At 44.5% G+C, this 25901-nt stretch overlaps 2 protein-coding genes across 5 annotated transcripts in view; both read left to right on the top strand.

The window, feature by feature from the left end:
- The first annotated feature begins 63 nt into the window (after positions 1-63).
- FCF1 (FCF1 rRNA-processing protein) lies at positions 64-4870 on the top strand. The gene is made up of 8 exons (XM_074868404.1): positions 64-99; positions 184-251; positions 402-473; positions 751-899; positions 1344-1416; positions 2343-2430; positions 2841-2935; positions 4241-4870. The coding sequence occupies exons 1-8, from the start codon at positions 97-99 to the stop codon at positions 4287-4289; spliced, it is 597 nt and encodes a 198-aa protein (XP_074724505.1). The 5' UTR covers positions 64-96; the 3' UTR covers positions 4290-4870.
- Positions 4871-9339: 4469 nt separating this feature from the next.
- YLPM1 (YLP motif containing 1) overlaps positions 9340-25901 on the top strand; it is a 39184-nt gene continuing 22622 nt past the window's right edge. For all 4 annotated transcript variants that reach the window (XM_074868405.1, XM_074868406.1, XM_074868409.1 and 1 more), the window contains exons 1-5: positions 9340-10443; positions 15348-15590; positions 16526-16720; positions 17936-18678; positions 23473-25857. In XM_074868405.1, the coding sequence (XP_074724506.1) occupies positions 9400-10443; positions 15348-15590; positions 16526-16720; positions 17936-18678; positions 23473-25857 (4610 nt within the window). In that variant the 5' untranslated portion in view covers positions 9340-9399. The remainder of the gene's footprint in view (positions 10444-15347; positions 15591-16525; positions 16721-17935; positions 18679-23472; positions 25858-25901) is intronic.

A 25901-nucleotide genomic window follows, 5' to 3' on the forward strand; every position in this document is an offset into this window, starting at 1 on the left:
GCCGTCCCGGAGAGGCGGGGCGCGGTGACGCGCCGTGGCGGCACCGGAAGGAGCAGCAGCAGCAGCAGCAGCAGCAGCAGCAGCAGCAGCAGCAGCATGGTGAGCCGGGCGCGGGCGGGGGGGACCGGGCTGGGCTGGGGTCTCTCCCCAGCTCATCGCGGCTGCGTGTCGGTCTCCTTACAGGGGAAACAGAAGAAGGTGCGGAAGTACGCGGTCATGAAGCGCATGATCAGTCTCCGGGACCAACGCATGTGAGTGTGGCTGCGGCTGGGCCCGGCCCCAGGAGGGGCCCCGGCGCTGGTCGTCCCCGTGTCACAGTCGGGAGGGGCGGGAGGGGATCCCGGCTCAGGCCGCTCCGCCGCTGCCGTCTCCCCCACAGGAGTGCCTGTGTTTCTTTGCAGTAATGAGAAGGACCGGGCGAAAGCTCCCGTGAAGAAGAAAGAGGACCCGAGTGCCATCAAGGAGCGAGAGGTGTAAGTGCTGCCGACGCTTTGGGGAGGGAGGGAGAGAGAACCGGCCGGCTCGGCTGCAGGCTGCAACCAAGGGCGTTTCTGAGCAAAACCGTCAGAGTAGGAAATGGTGCCCCAAACCAAGGGATTGGGCTTGGGAGGTGGCTGGAGGCCTGACAGGTCGCCACCCCACGCTGCTTTGTGTTGTTTCTGCTCATTACTCTTCTTTCTGTGCAAGTTGTAGGATTGGATATATTGTTAATTGCAATTAACTTATTTGAATTATTTGTCTTCCCGGCAGCCCCCAGCATCCCTCTTGCTTATTCTTCCAGTATAACACACAGTTGGGCCCCCCTTATCATATCCTGGTTGACACTAACTTCATCAACTTCTCCATCAAGGCCAAGCTGGACCTAGTGCAGTCAATGATGGACTGTCTCTATGCCAAGTGTGAGTGTCTGCATTACTCGCAGCTTCTTCTGGACCACATAGTGCCACAGTGCACTCATGGTGTGCTTTATCAGCCTCATACCACTAGCTGAAGATAACAGAAATCTTGAAAAAAGAATATGTGCTATAATCATCGAGCTTATTGTTCATGGCTATGGTAACTGTAGAAGTGTCTCTGGTTTCAGTCAGACAACGGTCTTTAATTCTAATCTCAATAAAGGTCAAGCATTAGTAACTTAAAAACCTAAAATTACCATGGCATGGTCAAACTCAGTGGGTCTACGTTTCATTACTTTGAAACTGTATCAGTTCTCAGAAGTTTAAAACTGTAATATGTTATAGAGTTCCATGACAGTTCCTGGGCATGTGGGCAATATGTAGGGGTCTGTGAAGAAATACTAAGAAATACTGCTTGGTTTTAATATGGGCTTTTTTTGCATGTAGGTATTCCATGTATCACAGATTGTGTGATGGGTGAAATTGAGAAGTTAGGACAGAAGTACCGTGTGGCATTAAGGTAGGTGCAGGGTGTTCTCTGTTTCTAGAACTTAATGTTTTAATGTAAATAAAAGCACTTTCCCTGAAGGTGGTCTTGCTCTAGAGGATGGTTATGTTGTTGCATAAGACTTGGTTTTATTTCTCTGGCTGTATGAGAGCAGTATGATGGCCCAAGTTTTAGATTATTTTAAAAAAAATAATAAATGCTAAGTATGAATGCACAATATTTATGTGTAAATCTTTTTTCCCCCCTAAGGCTTTCAGAATAACACTTCCTCCTGTTTCTCAAAATATATATAGTTTTTTTTTAATTATAGAAATTGCTAAAAATAAATAAAGAAGTGACTCAAGCCTTATGGAACCTTTCACTCATGCCTCATGTTATTCCTGTAGGAGTAGGTAGCATGTACTGATAATCTAGAGCCAGGTTATTATTGTGTGATCGTTCAAAACTAGACCAATGTAGTTCCTGCTCTCCAGGTGTACCAGTCAAATGTACTATTCTTTACTTTTTATTTTGGCCTGTTGTGTTGTAAAGTATCCGAGTGCATCTGCTAAACAGCTTTGATGTTCCCTTCAGAGAGGGGGTGAAGTGTTCCTATATGCATAGAACGAATGATCAGATACCAAAAGAATTTGTAGCTCTTCCCACAGATAAATTGTTTCAAATGACTTTGTAGGCAAGAGCCTAACATTGCAGAGATCTTGAATCCAGCTAACAAGTACTAAGAAATACTTAACCTATAATAATTAGCCAGCCACACTGCATTCTTTTTTTGTTCCTCATTTCAGTTGACTGTTGTGTACCATTCCCTCCATCCCTTCAGCCGTTGTTTTGAGAATAACATGCTGTATATCACAGAAAGGGGCGTTACTGTTCCTCCATACTGCGTTACTGTACACTCTGGTCTGATTGCTGTCATGCTGCCTTACATGTCCCCACAGAATTGCCAAGGACCCTCGGTTTGAGCGCTTGCCATGTGGGCACAAAGGAACCTATGCAGATGACTGCTTGGTACAGAGGGTCACTCAGGTATTTCTATTTCTGAAATTTTCTATACTGTGCTAACATACTAAAATTCCTGAACCCTCCTAGTTACTGATGATTTAAGTTTCCCACAAAGTAACTGTAAAATCTCCCTAAGGGGCAGTTTCAGTCCCTAGCACAACTTTATTTGAAGCAAGGTATAGCCTTCCCTGTTGTATGGGACAGCATCAAGAAGCACTTGGATGGGAAAGCTGTCAGCTAGGAAGGCTAGACAGACTTCAGATGTTTTTATGAGTCGGTTTTGATGTTACTAGTGGAATTCTGTACAGGTCCTAGTAATGCCTTGCTAAGCCCTCCTGTTTTAAATGAGCTCACTGAATAGAAGCTTTTGTTCAGCTTTGTCTTCTTTCTGCGAGTTCACTGGTGTTGAATTTGACTCACCTCTTTTTTTGCAGCATAAATGTTATATTGTGGCTACAGTGGATAAAGAGCTCAAGCGGAGAATACGAAAAATCCCAGGAGTGCCTATAATGTATATTTCCAGGCACAGGTAAGGGACCTCTGACAGGGAGGAGCACTGCCTGGTACAATCCTTGCCTGACAGGGAGGGACTCTCACCATGTACTTCTCTTGCATTGTCTGTAGTGCGGGTTGCAGTAAAGGGCCTAGTGTTTGCACAAAAGTAGAAGTGATTGCACAGAAGTAGAAGTACAGCTGCTGCTGGGAAGAGACTGGTCACAGACCCACTTTTATTGCAGTCTACATGTTTCCTTGCTTTTGCCTAGAAAACCAGTTTCCCTGAGGCCAGTGTTTCCATAGATCAGTTTTGCTTACCAGCAGCAGGACTACCAAGCAAATGCATTCTAGAGGTTCTTGAGGAAAAGAACCATTCTTGGTCCATAGTCTGGTAGTTTTGTGTACGCTCGGCTAAGTGATTGAATTTGGTTTTCAGCTAAGAGGCAAACCAACTTGGAAAGGTACTAGTGCAGCAGTTTCAATGCAACAGATTTTTCCAGTACCTGCAAGTACCGGCTCACTTTTTCTTTTTTTTTTTTTTTTTAAATATGCAATAGGACCATTGATCTACTGTAAAAACATTTGCTTAAATTCATTTCCTGTTCCTTCCAAAGCACTTGTAAAGCCTAGACTAAGAAGATTTTACTCACCTTTGTTTGTCATCTTCAATGTTATTTCTTCTACATAATGTACAGCCCAGAAGATTTATCTTGCATTGAACCCATGCCAAATTGTTTCACAGTATGGTAGGTATGTTTGGTAGCATGATAAGGAGAGAAGTCAGGATGTGGAGAGAAAAGGGCTAGTCTTCAGATGGGATGGGAGAGGCAGTTGTGCTGGCAATGGAGACAGTGAGTCTAGTAATATGCAGACAGAGCAGTATGTCAGAAATGAGGAGGTCAATTGCTGTAAATATATAAAGTCTTAACTGATCTGTAATTAGAAGGTGGCTCAGAAGATTTTTTTCTCTCAAAACGTGTTTGCCCCTTTGTTCACTGTGGCCATGAATCATCAGTTGAATGGCCGAAGTTTTGTTCTTCATGGTGGCCTGCTCTTAAATCCTAAGTCAAATCTTACAAAACCACCATCTTTTTCCTTCTCTGGAGATGCTGAGTTTTTGAGATGCCTGATTTCTGAGTTTGAGGTGAAGGATAACATAACCTTATGAAAGCTTTTCACTTTTGGAAGTAATATTTTTCTTCCTGGGGATCTGAGCTGCAGATAGAAATGCAACAAAGCTTCTTGCTGTTCAGTCTGCCTGTAAGCCTGTTGCTGCACAGGGAGGGGAGCAATGTGGAGTAGGTTGTCCTCATAGGTTTTCCCTCTTTTTTTCTCTCAGATACAATATTGAGAGGATGCCAGATGATTATGGAGCTCCTCGATTCTAACCTGTCCAGCCAAAACATTGATGCCAGGACCCTGAGCCAGGATAAGGGTCCTTCTGGTTCCAACCCTCCTGCTTTCTTTTTTGCTGGGACTCTGCTCATAGGACTATGGGTGACATTGAACTGACTTCATAGCCTTGACCTTCTAAGAAAAAGCTATTTGGAAGAGTCTGTTTTTAATCATCCTTGTTCTGACTTGGCCTGATCACCTATAGCTGGGAGAAGCATATGGAAAAGAGAGGATGGTAGTGCCCAGAACATGCCTGACTCCCTCTTCATTGGGATCACTGGAAAAAGTTATTTCAGCATTCCAAATTAAATATTGATGGTGCAACTCTGGCTGAGAATGAAACCACAGAAATTTTAAAAGCTTCTTATTGCTGCATCTGCAGCAAGACAAATACTCCTCTCGGAAACTCCTTCACACCTGTCCCATGAGCAAATTGGAAACTGTATTCTGTTGAAGAACTGTCAAATCTGCAGCAGTTGGCGTGCCTTCTCTGGACCAACGGTCTGGAAGATTTCAATTTGGAATTGATGGGCTTCTATTCAACTGTACAATGAATGAAGTTTGGTTAACTGTCCTGCTCAGATTCCCATGGTACTGGGCTAGCTGGCAGCCCTGTCCTTTTGCTTACATGCAGAGTGGTGACAGAGGGCAGGGTTGGGTCAAGACAGATCTCTCCCTTGTTTGCTTGGCACCTATGAACCTCAAACACTTCTCCCTTTTGTTAGGTGTCAGGGAAGAGGAGGAAGATATCAAACTGGGAAAGGTGTTAATGTGGGCTGGGAGCAGAGTCAGTGAGGAGAAATCAGAGCAGTGGCTGTGGACCAAGAGAGCTTCAGAGACCTGCAGTGTTTGCTGCTGGAAAGGAAGTGGTCAGAGGAGGGAAGGAAAAGAGATGGTTAAGCCACATGGAGAGATGCAGGGCAAAAAATATTTCAAAGCTGTAACTCTGCATTCTCATATCTTCTCCATTACTTTTTAATTTTTTAGCAATATAATTTGCTCTTCTGATCTGTGCTTTGCAGTGAGGAGAACTGTCTTAAGACTGAGAGGTGAGAGACAATATGAGGCTTACCAGGGGCCAGCATGCTGACATGTGCTTCCTGGCCAAAATGCTGTAGTTGAGGTATAGTAAAGGGGGAGACCAAAAATTTGTATTGGTATAATTAAGAAAATTTTCAAACTTAATAGAGCTCTTACCCTGTGGTGCCTTACACTGATTTCACTGCAGAGAATAGCTGAACTCAGCTGTTTGTATGCTGGACAGCATACCCTGAAGATAATACCTCTCTTCTGCTAATCATTTCCTGTCCTTGGGAAATGCCCTGGCATGCTAATAACTTTCTTGCTAGCACCCTGCCTCTACAGATACTGCAGGAAACTTTGGAAACACACCAGACTTATCCTTTATACTAGCTTTTTGCTTGTTACAGGCTCACCTACTAAACTCATTGCTGAAATAACAGCGTGCTGATGCTTTCAAAACATAGCCTCTTCCAAGCTATCACAATTGAAGTTTATCTTTTCCACCTCCAGCTAGAAAGAGCTAACAACCCTGAGATTTTACACTCAGTGTATAATTGTACATTTCAAAAGTGGTAGTATTAGTTTTCTTTCAATCCCAGTCACATTTCTTTAAGCAAAATGTTTAAGTATTGCCATGAACACTTGAAGACTGTGTTTAGTCAAATGAGGACTGAGAAACAGTTGTAGGATGTCACATTTCTTTAAGCAAAATGTTTAAGTATTGCCATGAACGCTTGAAGACTGTGTTTAGTCAAATGAGGACTGAGAAACAGTTGTAGGATTAATCTGTGTAACTTGGTTTTCAGAATAATTCTACTTTTGAAAGACTTCTTCAAGTACAGAGTTAACTAGAATTGTTCCTGTGCAAATAACTTCACTTGAATTAACCTAAATGGAAGGAGACTGGAGAAGAAAGAAACAGACACTCATTTGATAGAAGTCTTTCTGGCACTGCCAAAGAGGTCAAAGGCAGAACAACACGATGAATTTGGGGAATGCCTGCCAGCAGAATGCCTGTTGGAGGGACTTAATGAAAATACACATATGTAGCATCAACTCTTGGTAGGAATCAAAGCAAATGTGCCCATTTACTAAAGTTTTTTACTCCTTAAATTAACATTCCTTGTAATCTGCCTTGTTTTAGTAACGAGGAGGAACCTGGAATAGGCATAAGGCAATTGCTAAAAAAGTGTTAAGAGGATTGGAGAATGGGCAGCAGGGAGAAAGTATTGGCAATGAGCAAACCCCTCAGGAAGTTTTAATTGAATATAATTGGCAAGACAGAAAAAACTTGGGTTTTAGCTCAAAGAGCCTAATCAGAAGAGAAACAGGATAGGAAAGGACCACCTGAGTCATCAGCTGTTTCCCCTGCAGTCCCAGGGAACCTGTGTACCAGACATTGGTTCAAAAGAAAATATTTACTCCATGCACACCATGGCATCCCAGCCTCAGATCCAACTTACAGTATGTCAGAGGAGCAAAGATCATTATAACAGGAAAGAGTTTGGTAAGCAAAAATGCTTTGATGTTCCCACGAATGCAGAACTCTGCCAGTCCAAACCAGAAGAAAAATTACTTCCTGACTCAACTCTGGCAGTTGGTTTAAACCTGCACACGAGTTAAATACCAAACAGACGCCTGCAATGTTTCTCAGTAACTCTAGGGATCCCAGCCTCCCTGCTAACACCCTGTCTCTTGCTGTAGCCAGTTTCCATAGCTTCAGAAGACAGAATAATTGGAAAAGCCACAAAAAGGTCTGAAGTTATGGGAAGAATAGGAAAAAATTATTTCTCCTTTCTGGGGGTCACCAGAAGGCCCAAGCCTGCTGCAGTATTACCATCAGATGAAGAAACTTAAGCTGCTGATACAATATGCAACACTGGTTAATTGAGGGATAACTGAAATGTGGTAGATTAGCATTTAGAAGCAGGAAGAGCATGAGCTATTTTAAAAATTAACTAAAACCAGCATGATGACATACAGTAATGTTGCAGACTGTCAAAGAATAAGAGGGCATAATGTGGATTTAACAGGGTTGCTGTAGGACGAGGTAACCTTGCGTAAAGCCAATATATCTTGGCTGGCAGGAGTCAACTCTGCTGCTGCCCAAACCAGATTTGGGTATTGACAAAAGCATCTGTCAAGTTATTTGGAAGTTACACTTTGGCCTCTTTGATGTAGGCTGGAAAACAATTGTTACTGAAAATAGTTGAGTACATGTGTTTCTTCATAGGGGAAGTAACAGGTTTCTTCACAGTATTGAGTAACCACAACAAACAGCAGGAATATTGGGAGAGACCTGCCTGCAGGAAATAATCTTGAGTAAACTGATCACAGGAGAAATTTTGAGTGAATCGATCAGGAAGATAAATCAAAGGATATTTGCAATGGGAATTCCATTTTAAGAGGACAGACTTTTGAAAGCTTAGTTGGTGAGTAAACTGGCCCAAAGAGCTTGGGGATATAAATGTTAAGTATGTGTACAATGTGGAGGAGATGGAAGCTAAAAGTGCAAATGCTGTCTGGAAGTCATTCACTGCAAGAGAAATCTTAGAGGACCACCACCCTAGACAGAAAAGGATCGATAACCACCTTTAGATGAAAGGATACTAAAGAATAGAAAAGACAGTTCTACGTGTATTAAATTAGTTAAGATAATTTTTTTTTTTAAGATTTGCATCTCATAACTTGAGTTCACACTCTACTTGAAGCTTTTCTTGTAGATTCATGGTGTATCACCTCTGTGGATTCCCTGGAATTTAACAACGAATGAACACAAAGTCCAGCTTTTCCAGTAGAGAGGATAAAGCTTCTTCTCTACCTAACAGTCTGCTTTTCCTGATTTTTCTCCTGCCTGAAAAGTCTCTGTACTTTTCCTCTGACACTTGCCTTTCTCTACTGGCCAAGGATCCTTCATTCACTAGCCATGAACTAGAGAGTGAACATGACAAAAATTGGTCAGGTTTTCTGTATTTGGGAAGGAGGACTGGTGCCCTGCTGACCAAAACAGTAGCCACTATGCTTTGCTGCCCAGCTATCAGAATTCACACGTACAAGCCCTCATGTCTTTTCTCTACAATGAGAGACAAGTAATTTGCACAGATCTTTGCTAACTGGCTACAGAACATACTTGTATGTTTAACTCATACTTCGGTGTGGAAAGAAACACAAGAAAAAATTCTTTCCTGCTCCTCAGTGCAGTTGCTTCTGTAATGGATGAAGCGATTTCACACATCTGCTGCTCCGTTCTCATTTTTGCCTCTCAGGTGTATCACCAGCACTTCACTGAAAACAAACCAGAATTTTTCATCCCTGTCTAGGGAATGGCCCACCTAGCATCACCCCCATCCCCACGCAGGGGCTCTGCACTGTCATTTATGGCCCTTTGCGTTTGAGTGCCTTTCCCGAGGCCTAGCTCAGCTGGATTTAGGGCTGCAATCATTTCACTCTTTGATAGCTACAGTTAATTAGCTCTGCCATCGCACCTCAGGTCACCGACACCGGGTTTGCTGTAGCCGCCGGGGGCTGGCGACGCCCGCTGTGGGCCACAGTCGTTGCCAGCGGGCAGCGACGCCGCAGCCCCTGACAGGAGCTGTGGGCAGGCGCGGAAACATGGCCGCCGCCTCGGGGTAACCGAGGTCACCGGCGCCCCCGCCCCGGTAGCACCACGGCCGAGCGGAAAGCCGCCGGGGGCCGGGACAGCCATACAGAGCCTTGCCTGCGGGCTGGCGACACCCGCCCTACACAAAATGGAGTCCCGTGCCGGGAGGCGCTCTAGCTCCCTTCTGTCGTCCGCGCCGACCGGGGGCGGGCGGGTGCGGGGAAGCGGCGCTCTGCGCTCGCCTCCGCCCCGCTCTGTGCGCCCTGCCGCGGGGTTAGCGGCCTCCCTACCGCAGGGCCGGCAGCTGTTCGCTAGGCGGCGCGCTGCCGGCGCCGCTCGACGCTCTAGCGCCCCGCTCGCGCTCTACTGCCCGGGAGGGCGGCGCGCCTCGCCGCGCAGGCGCCGTGGGCCGCACGCGCCGCCGCCGCGGCCTGTGGAAGCGCCGAGCTCCGCTCCGCTCCCGCCGCCGCAGCCCCACCATGTACCCGGCCTGGGGCTTGTACGGGGCGGCGGGGCACTACCCGCCGCCGCCCACCTCCATCCCGCCCCCGCCGCTGCCCATCCCTCCCCCCAGCGTGCCGCCTCCCGCCGTCCCGCCGATGCCGCTGCCCAGCTACCCGCCGCCGGGCCCCGCGCCCCCCGCCGCCACCACCGCCGCCCCGCCGCCGCCCGCCGGTACCTCGGGGTTCCTGAGCCTGCAGGAGCAGCACCTGGCGCAGCTGCAGCAGCTCCAGCAGATGCACCAGAAGCAGCTGCAGTCCGTGCTGCTGGGGCCGCCGCCGCCGCCGGGGCCGCCCCCTCCGGGGCTGCCGCCGCCGCCGCTGCCCGGCTCCTTCACCGACTGGCAGCAGCCGCCGCCGCCCGTGCCGCCGCCGGTCCGCAGCTACCAGAAGCAGTTCGCCCACCGCGAGCCGCCGACCCGCAAGCCGCCCGCCGCCGCCCGGGAGCGCGACGGCCAGGAGCCGCCGGGCGGGCACGGCGACTGGGGGGAGCCGGTGCCCTCCTCGCCGGTGCCCATGGACATGGAGCTGTCCTCGCCGCCGCAGTCCCCGCAGCCCGCCGCCCAGGCCTACCTGCCCCCCGCCCAGGCCTATCTGCCGCCCCCCCAGGCGGAGCCGTACCTGCCCCCCTCCCAGCCGCCCCCGGCCCAGTCCCCGCCGCTCCAGCCCTACCTGCCCCGGGCGCAGACCTCCCAGCCGCCCCCCTCCTTCTCCGAGCCCCCGCCCTCCTACCTGGAGCCCCCGCCGGCCACCGCCTCCCAGCCGTACCTGCCGCCTCCTGCCCAGGGCTACATGGCGCACCCCCAACCCTACCTGCTCTCCTCACAGGCCTCCCCTTCCCAGCCAGCGCAGCCCGGCCTGGCCCCCTCCATCCCTCCCCCGGCCAAGCCATCTCAGGCCCATTTCCCGCCCCCCCAGCCCGCCTTGCCCCTGCCCGCCGCTGCCCCGCCGGAGGCCGCGCAGGGTGCCGCCAAGGAGGCCGGTGTCACCGAGCAGCCGGATCCCTCCACCATGACGCCCCAGGTAAGGCACCGCCACCTCCGCACTCACCCCGGCTGGCGGCAGGCAGTCGCCGAGGCAGCGGTGGCGGTGAACTGCTGGCGGGTACGAGGTGTTGCGGAAGGCCTTCGAGTGAGGGCAGTTAATAACCACGCCGTATTTTCGTAACCCTTATAGGGTTTGGGCGCAACGCTTGGAAATGCGGGAACGGCACGGCTCAGGCGAGGCTCCCTAAATGCGTCTTTATCCAGTGGTAGTTGTTGGCATGTATCAAATCGTCATTTTTCAAGAGCAAATGAGTTGTTTAGGGAAAAATCTTAAATCCCGACAGAATTTAATTTTCTTGGGGGGTTTGCCGGTGTCTAGACAATTGTTTTCCAAAGTACAGCGCGTGGGTGACCTGCACCGAACCTCTGTTGACTTCGTCTGGCCTGTTGTGAGATGCAACAGCCTGCTTATTGCACCTTGCAGGATAAGTGCCTCTGGTCTTCAGGGATTTCTTCGTTTAGTTTTCTCCCAGCATTGTGTTTCAGTTGTCTGTCAGATCGGTGTAGAATTGTGACTATTTTAGTCTTGCCACACGTAGTTAAAGCTTCAGAAGTGTTTCTGTTCGTAGTACACAGTTGCCCTTTACTTAGACTGACTTACGTGTTTTATGCTACACATGCTTGATTTTCCAGTATAAAATTGTATGGGGCATTAGAGGGAAATGTTCTAAAATGCTTCTGAGGTGAAAAATATTCTTATTGTTAATGCTCTGTGCTTTTTATGTGTACACTAGGGCCAAAATGCTAAATGTTAACGTGTTTCACTTCATAAACGTGAGCAGTTCCAGTGAACCTGATGTGACTGTTGGTACGCATTAAGTTAGGGACAATCCAGTTGCTTAGGTTAAGCATGCATAAAGAGACGTGTGTTGAGGTCCTTGGCTATGTTTACAGGTCAGTCAGATTCACTGAGGCTTTTGAATGGTTTTAGGGTCGGCTTGTAGAGATCCAGCTGCAAGAACAAAGCTGAAGTGCATGCTTTAAATTTACTTTATTTAAGCTTAAAATACATCTCTTTTTGGCAAATTGATCTTAGGATTCTGATTTGAAGCTAAGTTTGCAAAAATCCTGTTGCATCATATTGAAGTCACTGACACTTTAAATTTGTTAATCGTTGGGACACCTTTTAATTGTATCCATTAAAATTTCATAACAATACCTGAATACGTTTGGGAACATATAAATTTTAAGTTTGTACCATATAACTAATTACTGCTTAGCAAAGTGGTGCTTGCAGTTCATGAATTTAATTTTATAAAGGTTTTGGACGGTAGTAGTTGATCTTTATAGTGATATCAATGACTCATTAAATTTTTGAATGACAAACCCAAAACCTTGAAAAATCAGGTGTAGAAAGTGATGTTAATTTGGTATTGAGGCTGCTTGATGACTTCTTAAATTTATTGAACTCAAGATCAAACAGTAAACTGTAATTCCTCCCCCCTTATGTAGCCTGAAACTTCAATAATGTTATTCAGTTGTTCCTCACCCACTCTCATTTCTAGAAGAGTCACAAGTAATGCATTATTGTGGTGCACACATAGCAGAAGCGGAATACTGCTGAAGTTTACATTGTCTGGTTTATGAGTGTTTACGCAAACAACTTCTGTCTTGAGTAGTTTCTTTACTCTCATGCACAATTCAATGTTAATTCAAAAGGAGTATGGTACACTGCTGGTAATAAATTTGTTATAACAGATTGATACGATTTTGGCTATCTTAAGCTGTAAAAAGAGATGGAATTTGGAGCAACAAGTCCTTACACAATGGAAATAGGAAAAGCAAAGTGTAGTGATGCTTTCTTGCTAATGATCTTAAAAGCCAAGTAGAGAAATACTATAATTTGTCATTTATAAGATCCTATTAAGCTTTTGTTTAAACTGGTAATTGAAACAAATTCTTTCTGTTCTCATCCCACAGTATCAGTGGCTGCAGCCAAACAGATCAGTATTCTTCTCTTAACATAGAAAATATTATACAATTTGCCATGAGCTAGTGTTTTATTATTTCCCTTTCCTGTCTAAAAATAAAATACTACTCTTTGCCTTGACAATATTGTGAGTTTAGCGTAGTTTCTTGCATGGGTGTACAGTTGGATTAAATTGCTGGATTTCTGTGTTTCTCTACAATGAGATTAATCTTTTGTCAAGTTCTGTTAAAATACTTGTGGTATTTCATTAATGTTCCATCTGATTTTGGGTACTGTGTGCTGCTATTTATTTACAGTAGTAAACAAATATATGTGGGTGCATCTGTACCCATAAATATGCATTTATCTACATCTGTTAAAGCTACCTTAGTTATACCATGTCACCTTTCAGCAGACTGCTGCACTCTTTAAAATCCCCCCTCTGTTTTATAAAGGGTGCTAAACCATTCTTTTGCATTCTTTACCAGAAAAGGACCAAGTGTACCCCAAAGTAGGCATTATGTTATGACCTAGAGTCACCTAAATTCATTTTGAAGTAGCCTTTTGGTGTGGTCTCTGCGCTAACGTTTTTGGTGGTATGTCTTGTGATTAGGAGCTGATAATGCTAGTTGCAGTGTTCCCTGTACAATGCAACGGGCGTAGTCTCTTGGTCAGCCAAAGATGGAAAAAGGCATATGTTGATGCTGGTGTATTCCTTGGGTTTAAGGATTGTAACTGGACTTGAAGAATGACAGTCATTGTGAGGAGATAAGCACTCAAATAACTGAACTTCTTGCAATCAGGAATTTTCTACACTAGCACCTGTTTTGCTCAGACTAAGCTATAGAAATATACCTTTCCACTTTACTCCTGGTTTTCAAATAGAACCTGCAATACTTGTGTCACTGACTTAATCTGCTGAAAAAAATAGATGATGGGGTATTATCATAGCTCTTTGTGTGAACCCTTGGGCATATGAGTTTTAGACTCTTGTCCAGTTGGTATAATGAGGAGGAAACGAAATAGATCCATGGAGACAACAATTTTGTGGCAGTAAAACAGGTGCTCACCAAGCATAGCATCCAGTATCGTCATGGTAGATCACTTTATAATGCCTTTTGAGATGGATAATTGAACCAGCTTTTGTATAGCTGGGGACGTATGCTCCTCCTTGGTGTTGAAAGTTGCACTTATTACACCGTGTTGTTGAAGGTTTCTGAGAGAATGCATGCTGGAGCGTGAATGCACATCTTCCACCCAAAGCCATGACAGCTCTTCTGAGTCATGTTCTTGTTAAAAAGATTCTTGGCAGGAGTTACTGCACGATCAACATGAAGTCCAAGAAGCATAGCCTCTCCTTTCATTGAACTCATCTTCAAGTTACAGTGTTACAGAAGTTTGGGGGTTTTTTTTAAAAAAATGTACAATTCCATGTTTAATTGTGTATGCTAGATTGCTACCAATTGAAAACATCGTTCCTGGTTTGAGTGTGAGGTAGGCTTTTGGAGGAAGCTTGCACTTTTTAAACCTGTTTTAAGATAGAATGATTCAGTTTTGAGAAATCTCATCAGACAGCACCTAGCACTTTGTTGTTGTCACACTTATATTTTAAAATACCTGCATCTTCTGGATGCTTTTCTGTTTCTGAGTGGGCTTTATATAGGTGTCTCTTAACTGTGCATGCTTGAATGGAAGGGAAGAACAGAAGATATGAAAGACGTAGAGCAGTCACAGATTCTCAGAGGTGGTGAAGTTGACATGAGAGCGCAAGAGTGGTTGCACTAGGTCAGACCAAAAGTACAGTATTTTATCATTCTGTCTTTGACAGTGACTAAAAGCAAATGCTAAGAGAATAACTTGAAAATCAAGTATATAGTGATACTTCCCTAAAATATAGGAGCTGACTTAGCTTCAACTGGTGTCTTTATTTTTAAAACCAGTAGATTTTTCTTCTTTGAGCTTATAGAGCTGTGTCTTGAATCCACAAAATTTTAGCCGTTGAAGTGGTCTCTGGCAGGGACTTCGGTAGCACAAGGCCATGTCACGTGAAGAGCTGCCTCCTGCATCTTTTAAATGTGTCCTGGTAGTCTGATTTGATGCCTGATATTTCCTTGTATTGGAAGAGATACAGAACTGTTGGTTCCTATTCAGGTCTCTTTAAGATGAACCACTACTTGTGTTGACATACTTATCTTTAGTCTTTTGTTCTTTATGTTGGTGACAGTTTACAGTGCTTTGAAGCTACTGTCATCTGCCTGGATAATTCTAGCCTGAAATATTTAGAACTGAAAGCTTGATCACTTCTTGAATTGATAACTTTTTGGGTGTATCCGTATCTATTTACCTCTTCAGCTGTTGAATGAATCAGAATTAATGAGAATTCAGAGGCTAAATAATTTGCACTATATGCTGGTTCTGATTGTTCTTTTTCCTTTCCATAGCTTTTATTCAAACATCTCCACCACAATTTCTCAGCTGTCATTTTCACTGTACTTGATGTCTGTGTTCTCTTCATCCTCTTCATCTGTCTTTGTACATTTCCTTCTTTTTCTCTTTGGTGCTCCCTTACTTATACCTGTCCTCCATTTTCCCTTCATTTTACCTAAGTTAGTCTTGTAATAAGTACCTATAGTTGTTAGGAACAAAAAGCACTAGAAAATGGTACTTACCGCATGTCTCTAGTAATTTGGCTAACTATTGGCCATCTTTCTGCTTTTCATTGTTGTTCTGTTTAGTTGTAAGCTCTTTAAGGTTGGAAATAAATTCTGCTGCAGGTACTATGCCTCACATAGTGGTTTCTGAATTTTGGTTCAATCTTCTGACATCCATTGCAATACTGTTGATGATGAAGTGAGTTTTCCCTCAAAACGGATTTAGAACTGTCCCTAAAGTGTGATTCTAGTGACTGTCATGAATTAATTTTCATGGGTTTTCTTGTGAAAGCTGTCTTAGAAAATTTCTGTCTATTGTAGGAACAGCAGCAATACTGGTACCAGCAGCACCTGCTTAGCCTGCAGCAAAGGGCAAAAGCCCATGCTCAGGGCCAGCAGCAAATGAAAGGTCCAGTAGTGAAGGACACATCTGAGCAGAGAGCAAAGACTGAAGAAGGGAAAATGAGTGCTTCAGCTCAGCAGTCTGAACCTCCTCCGCTTAATGAATCCCTGCCTCCAGCTTCCAAAGAAGATGAGTCTTCTCTTACATCCACTGAAACTCAGGTAGGCTTTGTAAAGTGATGCCACTTCACTTGTTGTGCTGGGTGGGACAAAGAAACAGGAAAATAATGCCATCAAATTGTCATGTATACTGTGTAATAATAACTGAATATGATAAAGCAATCTTAAAAGAACATTTGCTAAGGCTGCACCAATTAAAAGAATAAAAATACACTCCTTGTATATAGACTTATATAGTCACCCACACATGCACCAAGCAAGTCCAAGCTTGACTCACTCGCACCTTCCCCAATGTCATCATCTTCGTCTATGAGAAACACTTTGTGATACCTAAATGCCCAATCAAATACTTGGTAGATAAGGAATGCTATCTTTAAGACACTATTTCTTAATTTCTCTCTGGCAGTTTGTCAATTTTGGCTCCCCTTCTCTCTCTGTGTTATAGTTTGTCTGAAAGCCAAGAACTCTGCACAGAGTATTTTTTTCACCATGCTTAATAACAGTTACTACATAATGGATGGAGGTCACGATTGATGTTTGAAGATTACTGTAGGATAGTAGATTACCCTGTGGCGTGTGTTCCACTTTAACTTACAGTGTGTGGGTTCCTACCAAGTGGCAAAAATAATGCACTCAGAGTTACTTTACATCATCTTGAAAAAGCACTGTTGTCTCATTATATTTGCTGTGGACAACAGATAACCTATCTGCATTAATCTCTTTCCTGTAGGTAGTTTCTGTAGTATGAATACCCTAATTCCCATTAGCCTAACCTTTAGATCAGGCTATTCACATTAAGAATAAAATTAAATAAAAATCAGCCTTCCAGAAGCTGTGGGTGGCCAGAACACTGAAATACAGAGTGATAAAATAACAAACACTTGAGAAAGTTCCTGTAAACTGCGTAGTGACCAAGTGTGTTTTTCTTCTGACAGAAGGAGCTTTCCTTTATTTATAGTATTTGCCTTTTTCCCTAGCTCAATATTGAACCTCCTGATGACCCTGAGGAAGATTTGAGATTGCAGCAATTGCAAGCAGCAGCAGCTCAATGGCAGCAGCATCCCCATCACCGGGTTGGGTTTCAATATCAGAGAATAATGCAGAAGCATGCCCAGCTGCAGCAGATAGTACAGCAGTATCAACAAATCATGCAACAACCTCCACACTTACAGGTGAAACCCTAAGGAGATGGTGTATGATACACTTCCTGGGTGAACTAGCACTCATGGTCTGCTGGAAAACAAGTAGTTGAATAATTTTTCATGGTTGGCTTATTTGCCTATTTACTTTTTCTGCTTGAGTAGAAGTCTATATCCCTTTTCCTACTTGTCACTCAACTTCAGAATGAAAAAAAAATTGACAGATGGTGATGAAGCTTCAGTAGGATGAGAAATACAAGACTTTTTGTAAGATTTTTCAAAGATACCTGGGTGATACAGGAGCAAAGCTGAACACAATATTGAATTTACTCAGCTTTGAATGTTTTACTGCTGGAGAAACAGTTTAGAAGAAAGGTCAGGTAAACAGATGATTGCATGGAGTAACTTAGTAGCTGCTCTTTTTTACAATATTGTGTAGTACAAAAGTGGACATGTGCAATGATGAACACAGATGCCAAAAACACGCAGTTGAAGTAATTAAGAAAATCTCTCTCATTATTTTTGACTCAAATAATCAGTGAAATAAAATAAAAAGTCTTAATAACTGTTTGGATAATTATATCAGTGTTGCAACCTTTAAGCTTTTAAGTAGAAGTTAATTACTGTATTAGAGTTGAGTCAACTTTTTCTGGGTTGGTGGAGTTTGTACATTAAGCAATTCTTTGTAGCTTGGGCTGTCTGCTTGTTTAAAAAAATCTAAGCATGAACCCTGAAAATCTCAGACAAGATCAAACCATGGATATGAGGATGTGTATCTACACATAATGAAAGACAGTACCACCTTGAAAGAAGCTTCATTGTGCAAATAAGATGATCTGAGAAAGGCTTGGAGAAAAATAATTGCTGACAGATGAAGCAGGTTAATAGAAGAAACTGAAACCTTAAGAAATAACCACATACTCTATATATTGAAAGCGTGAAGATTGATTTGGGTTTTAGCCATTGTTAGGATCCAGTAATAATACAGCTTGGAGCCCTTTGATTATAGCTTTCTTCAGCTGTCCTGTTTAAAAAAAAAAAAAAAAAAGATGTCGTCTAGTCATAAAATGTGTAAATTGTCACAATGGCTTTAGATGTCACAGTTGGTGTTTGCTTTTGTTTCAGTGTAGTTCTTCCTCAAGCTTCTGCCTAAGTCAGAAATTGTGATATTGCAAGTGATACTGAAATATATGGCTCTGAAAGTAACGAAGATGGTATTTTGAAGCTATTCTTGTCTTCTCATTGCAGACAATGTCAGTGGACATGCAGCTGCGACATTATGAGGCACAGCAAAAACAGTTCCAGCAGCTTCATAAAGATTGGGAGCGATCAATGAACCAACAGTGGCAGCATCAGCTTCAAACCTACCCTCACAAAGACCAGCTTCAAGAGTATGAGAAACAGTGGAAAGCATGGGACGAACAGATGAAGGTCACTCAGTCCCATCTGCAGGAGAAAGTGAGCTCACTTCAAAATCTGAAGAATCAGTATCCTGCAAATGTTTCGCTGCCACCTCCATTTGTTCCATATTCTCAAACCACTCAAGGTGGCATTCCTATTATGCCTCCAACTTTACCTTCAACTACACCTCCACTGGTCCCCCCGCCTCTCTCTTCTGTTTCTCAGTTATCTAATTCCTCTGTCCCTTCAGGATCCAGTACCCAAAGCAGTCAATCTACTGAGACACCAAGGCCAGCTCTGCTTCCCACCCCTGGTACCTATGCATCAAAAATAGGTAGTTCAACTGTCTATACACCATATCATTCTCAAGTAAGTTCCTCCTTTGGCTCTTCAGACCACGGAAAGTCTCAAGTTCATCTTAGTAAACAAACTGTCTCTATTTCGTCTGAGCAAGGATGTGGGGAACTGAAACCCACTTCTGCAGTGTCTTCAACACACGCATCTACCGTGCAGGATAAACCAGTGAGGTCGGGTGGATTGCTTCCAGATCCTCCCAGATCAGCCCGTTTTGAAGGCCCCAGAGGTCCTAGGTAAGGATGTTTTTGTTGATTTGTATGTGTTCCAGGCTACAAGACTTTCAGTGATACGTTAAGAAATAAAACATGTCTCGCTCTCAAATCTTCCTGAGGTTGTGTGAAGTGTGCTTGTTTGGTGGAGGCTTTGCTTTTACTGCATGTACGCCATGATCTGTATTTATCTTTGTAAAGCAAGGATAGATAGATGCCTTTCACTTGAGCTTTACCTAGAGTAGAATGCACTTTTTTTCCTAGTAAAATGCTTGGGCACACTGCAACCTTTTCATTCCCAGAGACATCCCTTTTTATGAAAAAGGGAAAGCTGTTGTAAATATTTAATGTCTTTGCTGTCCTTAGTTTGAAGATAACTCCCACTTGAAACAGTGATCCTATATGAAAAGTGATCTAAATTCCCTGTATTTTGTCTGTGGTACTTGGAACACAGTATAGGAAAACCTAAAGCAAAAATGTTGAAGGATTGTTTTTAAGGTGTTGTTCTATATGGTAGCACTGTAACGTAGGCATTCTGGAAGGGATTCAGGAAAGTATTCAGATACTACTTCTTAGAAACAATAAAAAGTACTCTTTGTAATCTAACATTCATTGCAGAAAGAAATGAAAATTCAAAGCTGTTCGCCAGTACTTTAACTTCCAGTGTTAGAGTTCTGCAACTGTATGATTGTCCTATTCACTGCACTTTTCAAAATGGCTGTTTAATAAGAGAGGTAGTGCTTGTCTTTAAGTGCAAATCAATGGTTTTCTATACATGTAGCATTACTTAGCACTCAGACAATTATAAACAAGAGAAAGAAGGAAAGAAATGAAGATTTGAGCCTTAGGATCCTAGCGTTAGGATTCTTTGCCACTTTTCCTTTCGCATTACATGATGATGGTCTTGGTTTTGAAGGTTGCCGTCTTTATCTTTTTGTAAGAGACAGTTTTGTTCAAATTTAAATCTTCATCTTATCACGTGGATGGCCTGTTGCCTTAATGTAAAGCTACTCTTAAGAGCCAGTGTTCTGTGTCTTTTATGTGATTTTGTACCTGATACATGGTTTAATCCAAGATCTTGTTTTTGGAATGTTTTTCTTTCATACCTGACGTGGTATCAGATTGCAAAAACAACATCTGTTCTGTCTGGTCATTAGTTCAAGACGGGTTGATGTGATGCCTACTGAATCAAAGAACAGTGTTGTTCTGTTCAGTTGTTTCTATCCTTGCATATGCTGCTAGATTTTACGATCGTATCTTCACGTTTATTTCCCTTCTTTTTGCTTCCAGAGTGATCATTCATGAATAATAATTCATTAATTGCTAGCAATGGAAATTATTTTTTTATAACTTTGAATAATTTTCTACCTTCTGATGGTTTTTAAAAAGTGTTGTTTCTGGTCCTGGGGATTTGTTGGATATACAGTTCTGAACAGACTGTTTTAATTATTTGCTAGTGCATGTCTTTTATGTGCATTGGTTTAGAGCTGAGTGATGTGAGATGATAGGCTATGGATAATCAAAAATTTCTAGAATGCACATACAAGAAGTCTCGTTTTGAGCATACTTACAGTATTTAATTAACACTGTAACCTTTGTGCATTCCAATATTGTGATTGCATGACCATTCTAGGGTTTTATCAAAGCTTTCCCAAAAATCTGTTTACTGTTTCTTCTTCATATAGTTTGTAGAAAGAGAGTCCTAATGCATTTTTAACTGAACCTGGGATAAATTAAAAATGTTGTGTGTTACCTGCTGCCATCCCAGCTAAAAAAGTCCCAGGTAATGACTAGACATATAAAAATACATACACACACCCCCTTCACCTCTTTTCAACAATTAGCTTTTCTCAAGAAGCTCTAAAGAACTGGCTTAAACTAATTTTCAGAATTTTGGGGATGAAGTGTGTCTTACAATATCCAACTTTCTAGCTATACCTTCTGTGTAAAAGTTGATCCTTCAAATCTAAGTTATCTTGCCACAGCACTTTGCAATTTCTTCTTTTTTCTCTTCCTATTCATCTTGACCCACCCTTACCCCCAAAAAAGGCAGTTTACTGTGTTAATTTATCAGGATTATTAAAATTCTTTGAGGTTGTATGAATTATCTTGTTTGGTAAATTGCTCACTGAAACAGTAAATTCTGCAACAAGTCAACTGCTATTGTTAACTAGGAGGTAATGAATTAATATCCATAGAATCATAGAATAGTTTGGGTTGGAAGGGACCTTTATACGTCGTCTATTCCAACCCCCCCTGCAGTGAGCAGGGACATCTTCAACTAGATTGTTTAGAGCCCTGTCCAACCTGACGTTGAATGTTTCCAGGGATGGGACATCTACCACCTCCCTGGGCAACCTGTTGCAGTGTTTCACCACCCTCACTGTAAAAAATTTCTTCCTTACATCTAGTCTAAATCTACCTTCTTTGGTTTAAAACCATTATGGCTTGTCCTATTGCAACAGGCCTTACTAAAAAGTCTATTCCTGTCTTTCTCAAAAGCCCCTTTAAATACTGGAAGGCTGCAATAATGTCTGTCTGGAGCCTTGCCTTCTCCAGGCTGAACAACCCCAACTCTCTCAGCCTGTCGTCATAGGAGAGGTGCTCCAGCCCTCTGATCATTTTTGTGGCCTTCCTCTGGACTCACTCTAACAGGTCCAAGTCTTTCCTGTGCTGAGGACCCCAGAGCTGGATACAGTGCTCGAGGTGGTGTCTCAGCAGAGCAGAGGGGCAGAATTGCCTCCCTTGACCTGCTGGTCACACTTCTTTTTATGCAGCCCAGGATACAGTTGGTTTTCTGGGCTGCGAGTGCATTGTTGGCTCATGTCCAGCTTTCCACCAGTACCCCCCAAGTCCTTCTCTGCAGGACTGCTCTCAATCCCCCCATCCCCCAGCCTGTATTGATACTGGGGGTTGCCCTGACCTAGGTGCAGGACCTTGCACTTGGCCTTGTTGAACCTCATGAGGTTCACATGGGCCCACTTCTCAAGCTTGTCCAGGTCCCTCTGGATGGCATCCCATCCCTCAGGTGTGTTGACTGGACCACGCAGCTTGGTATTGTCTTCAAACTTGCTGAGGGTGCACTCAATCCCACTGTCTGTGTCATTGATGAAGGTATTAAATAGTACTGGTCCCACTATGGACCCTGTGGGACAGCACTTGTCACTGATCTCCATCTGGACATTGAGCCGTTGACCACTACCCTCTGGATGCAACCATCCAGCCAATTCCTTATCCATCAGACTAATCTCTCTCCAATTTAGAGAGAAGGATGTTGTGGAGGACCATGTCAAAGGCCTTACAGAAGTCCAGATAGATGACATCCATAGCTCTTCCCATGTCCATTGATGTAGTCACTTCATCACAGAAGGCCACTAGGTTGGCCAGGCGAGACTTGCCCTTGGTGAAGCCATGCTGGCTGTCTCAAATCACCTACCTGTCCTCCATGTGCCTTAGCATAGCTTCTAGGAGGATCTGTTCCATGATCTTCCCAGGCACGGAGGTGAGGCTGACAAGTCTGTATTTCCCAGGGTCCTCCTTTCTACCCTTTTTAAAAATGGGTGCAATATTTCCCTTTTCCCAGTCACCAGTGACTTCACCTGACTGCCGTGACTTTTCAAATATCATGGAGCATGGCTTGGCAGCTACATCAGCCAATTCCCTCAGGACTCTGGGATGCACCTCATCAGGTCCCATAGACTTCTGTATTTTCAGGTTCCTCAAGTGGTCACGAACCTGATCTTCTCTTACAGTGAGAGGGACTTTCCTCCCCTAGTCCCTGTCTTGTGATCCATCCACTTCAGAGGTGCGGAAAGAGAGGTTGCCAGTGAAGACTGAGGCAAAAAAAGTTGAGTACCTCAGCCACCTTCTCGTCCATTGTTACCAGTTTGCCAGTCATTTTCATGGGAGGAGGTATTCTTTCTTTGACCTTCCTTTTCTGGCTGACATACCTATAGCAGCCCTTCTTACTACTTTTTGCATCCCTTGCCAAGTTCAGCTTCAGCGGTGCTTTGGCCTTCCTGACCCTACCCAGTGAGACACAACTGTGAATCACAAACATCCTTGTGAATCGCAAGCAACTTAACTTCAGACATGAGTTCTCTATTTTATGTAAAATGAATTTGATTTGTTCTAGTTTGTTATGTAAATCAGTATTTAAGCATATACATAAAAATCGGATTTTTTTACTAAATCAGCCTTGTTAAACATGATTGCATGAATTACTCTTCCTTAGTTTGCCTGGATCTATTTCCTCATATTTAAGCATTAGTGGTTGTAGGTGCTCTCAAAAGGAATTTAAAAAGGGATGCAATAAAAATATATTTGTTTTATGTTTATTATCTTGCATGGAGCTGGACAATATCACAGTTTGTTGCACTTTCTGAAAGGATCTGTATTTAAAGATTTTTCTAGAGGGCATTCATCACCACAGTTAAGTAGGCTTGTTACATAGTATCAAAGCAAAAAATCAACAAGAGTTGTTGATTGCAACAAAACTTACATTAAACAGAAGCTGAAAGCTTTTTTTTCAAATTAGTTTGCCAGCTTGCTTTGTCAGTCAAGTTTCAGTCCTGAGCTATTTAAGCCAAATTTCCTTTTAGGGTTACATAATCTGCAAGTGGCTTAAACTGGTCTTCAGTGGACAATATTGAATTGAAGAATATGTCTCAGTGCTTCCTCACTGGTTCGGTAGGGTTTGATCCTAAGGCACACTAGGATTCATCATTAGAAGTGACTTGGCAGGGGGGATGAAACTCTTATACAGGATTTTAATTTGACATGTTCATTTGAATAAAATTGTCATTATGTCATCTATAGATTTGATGGACCTCGAGGAAGAGGATATGACAGATTTGAAGGATCAAGGCAGAGAGGACCTCGTTTTGACTCCCAGCGCTCAGAAGGATACAGGTCACGTTTTGACCGACAGAATACAGATGGACAGTCTTCAAGTAGATGGGGGACTATCCCACGAGGACCAGCAGCACAATTTTATACTTCCACAAATGCATCACATGGACATGGTTCCCGACCTAGTGGTCCACGGTGGAGGGGGCCCAGGCCTCATTTGGGACAGCAGCAGCAGTCACAGACAGACTCACAGTCAGAAAACAAAGAACCTTTTACAGACATAGCTGGCAATCAGCAGACTGCAAGCAGAACACAGTCTAGTCCCGATGCACAGAGTGCAGGTCCTGTTGAGCTAAATGAGGACCTGGCAAACACTCAACAGGAACCATCCAAACCTGAAGTCAAAGAAACTATTCCAGACCCTCCTAAAAAGTGGACATGGAGTTCACATGATCCTAACCAGCAAGTAGAAGAGTCCAAAGCACCTACTCCGCCCATTCAGAACCAGAAGTCCACATCCCTTTCTAGTAACCCTGTAGCTTTGCAGTCAGGTATTGCAAGAGCAGGAGGTGCGGTAACCCCTGTAACAGGAAATCAGGATTTGGATTCGCCAGATGGCCAGCTGATTGCTTCAGATAGCACCCAGGGCCTACCTGGATCAGAAAGCAGAGGGAAAGGGCCATTTGTGCATGAAGATAGAGGCAAGGGGCCAGTAGGCCGAGGAAGGGGCCAGGGCAGACTGGATGATGGCCGTGGCAGAGGGCAGGGAGATGGCCGTGGCTGGGGTATGGGCCGTGGCCGGGGGATGGGAAGGATGGATGGTGGCCGGGGGATGGGAAGGATGGATGGTGGCCGGGGGATGGGAAGGATGGATGGTGGTTGGGGAATGGGCAGGATGGACGATGGCCGTGGCAGAGGATATGTATACAGAGGCAGAGGGCAGGCTAGGCAGGCATCCATCCGTGGCAGGGGGATGTTCAGGAGAGCAGGTAGCAGGGAGAGGATGCCGGATAGGCGGTCAGGTAGCAGGGAGAGGATGCCAGATGGACGGTCTGGCAGCCGAGAGCGGGGACTGGGTGGGCGGTCAGATAGCCATGAGAGGGTATTCACTAGCCGAGACAGAGAGCTAGCTGGGCGGACAGGCAGCCGGGACAGGGGACGGGCGGGTAGCCGGGAGAGAGGCCCGGTCAGGCGGGCGGGTAGCCGGGAGAGGGAGCCCATGCGGCGGGCGGGTAGCAGGGAGAGGGAGCCCATGCGGCGGGCAGGTAGCCGGGAGAGGGTCCCTGTCAGGCGGGCAGGTAGCCGGGAGAGGGTCCCTGTCAGGCGAGCAGGTAGCCGGGAGAGGGGCCCGGTCAGACGGGCAGGTAGCCGGGAGAGGGGTCCCATCAGGAGACCAGGTAGCCGGGAGGGGGAAGCAGGAAGATCTGAAACAGGTGGTATAGATAAACCCATTCATCTGGGAGATGACCCTGACAAATTGCCTCCATACCATCGAGATGAGACACTCAGGGGTTCTTGGGGTCATGAAGATGATAGAATGCAGGAGGAATTTCCTTTAGATAGTCAAGATGACCCTTCTTTGGAGCATGAGCGATTGGATGACTGGGAAAGAGAACGATACTGGAGAGATCACAACTCTGATTATCAGGATGATTCTGTAGATGTGTATGACAGAGATGACAGGTTGCAATCCCACCATTCACTGCCTCCATTATCTCCCCTACCACCACTACCTCCTTTATCATCTGATCATGACAGACGAGATTCATGGTGGGATGACTGGAAAAGGCCAAGAGAGAGGGAGCTAGAGAGAGATTTAGATAGGACTGGAAGATCCTCAGATATTTATGATCAAGATTTAGACAGAGAATGGGATAGAGACTGGGACATGAGACCTATGGATGACAGAGAAATGGGGAATCGTGAACTGGATATCCCCCCTCTACCACCATTACCACCTCTTCCACCTCTGGACAGATACCGTGAAGATAGGTGGAGGGAGGATAGGAACAGAGATCATTATGATAGAGACCTCAGAGACAGGGGGGAGCTGAGGATTCGAGAGTATCCAGAGAGATATGACACATGGCGGGAGAAGCAAGACTACCTTCCTGAAAGGACTGACTGGGAGAGGGAACGGTTGTCGGATAGGTGGTATCCAGATGATGGAGACAGACTGCGGTCCTTGGATGATCAGTCAGATTCATCCCTTCCTCCACCTTCACATTCCTCTGATATGCTGGGAGCAGATTCAAACCTGGACTCTGACCAGTCCTTGGGAGGAGTGATGGTCCTTAGCCAAAGACAGCATGAGATAATTCTGAAGGCTGCCCAGGAACTCAAAATGCTTCGGTGAGTTGCCTGGTTCTGTCACTTTGGGTGGGAATCCCATTCTG

Source organism: Strix uralensis, chromosome 4 (genome assembly GCF_047716275.1).
Source record: "Strix uralensis isolate ZFMK-TIS-50842 chromosome 4, bStrUra1, whole genome shotgun sequence".
Lineage (NCBI taxonomy): Eukaryota > Metazoa > Chordata > Aves > Strigiformes > Strigidae > Strix > Strix uralensis.

What these genes read in the sequence shown, in the direction of transcription:
- FCF1 (XM_074868404.1), top strand. An exon ending in AAGTACCGTGTGGCATTAAG is followed by an intron (nt 1,417 to 2,342) that starts GTAGGTGCAGGG and finishes ATGTCCCCACAG; the next exon opens with AATTGCCAAGGACCCTCGGT. An exon ending in TGGTACAGAGGGTCACTCAG is followed by an intron (nt 2,431 to 2,840) that starts GTATTTCTATTT and finishes CTTTTTTTGCAG; the next exon opens with CATAAATGTTATATTGTGGC.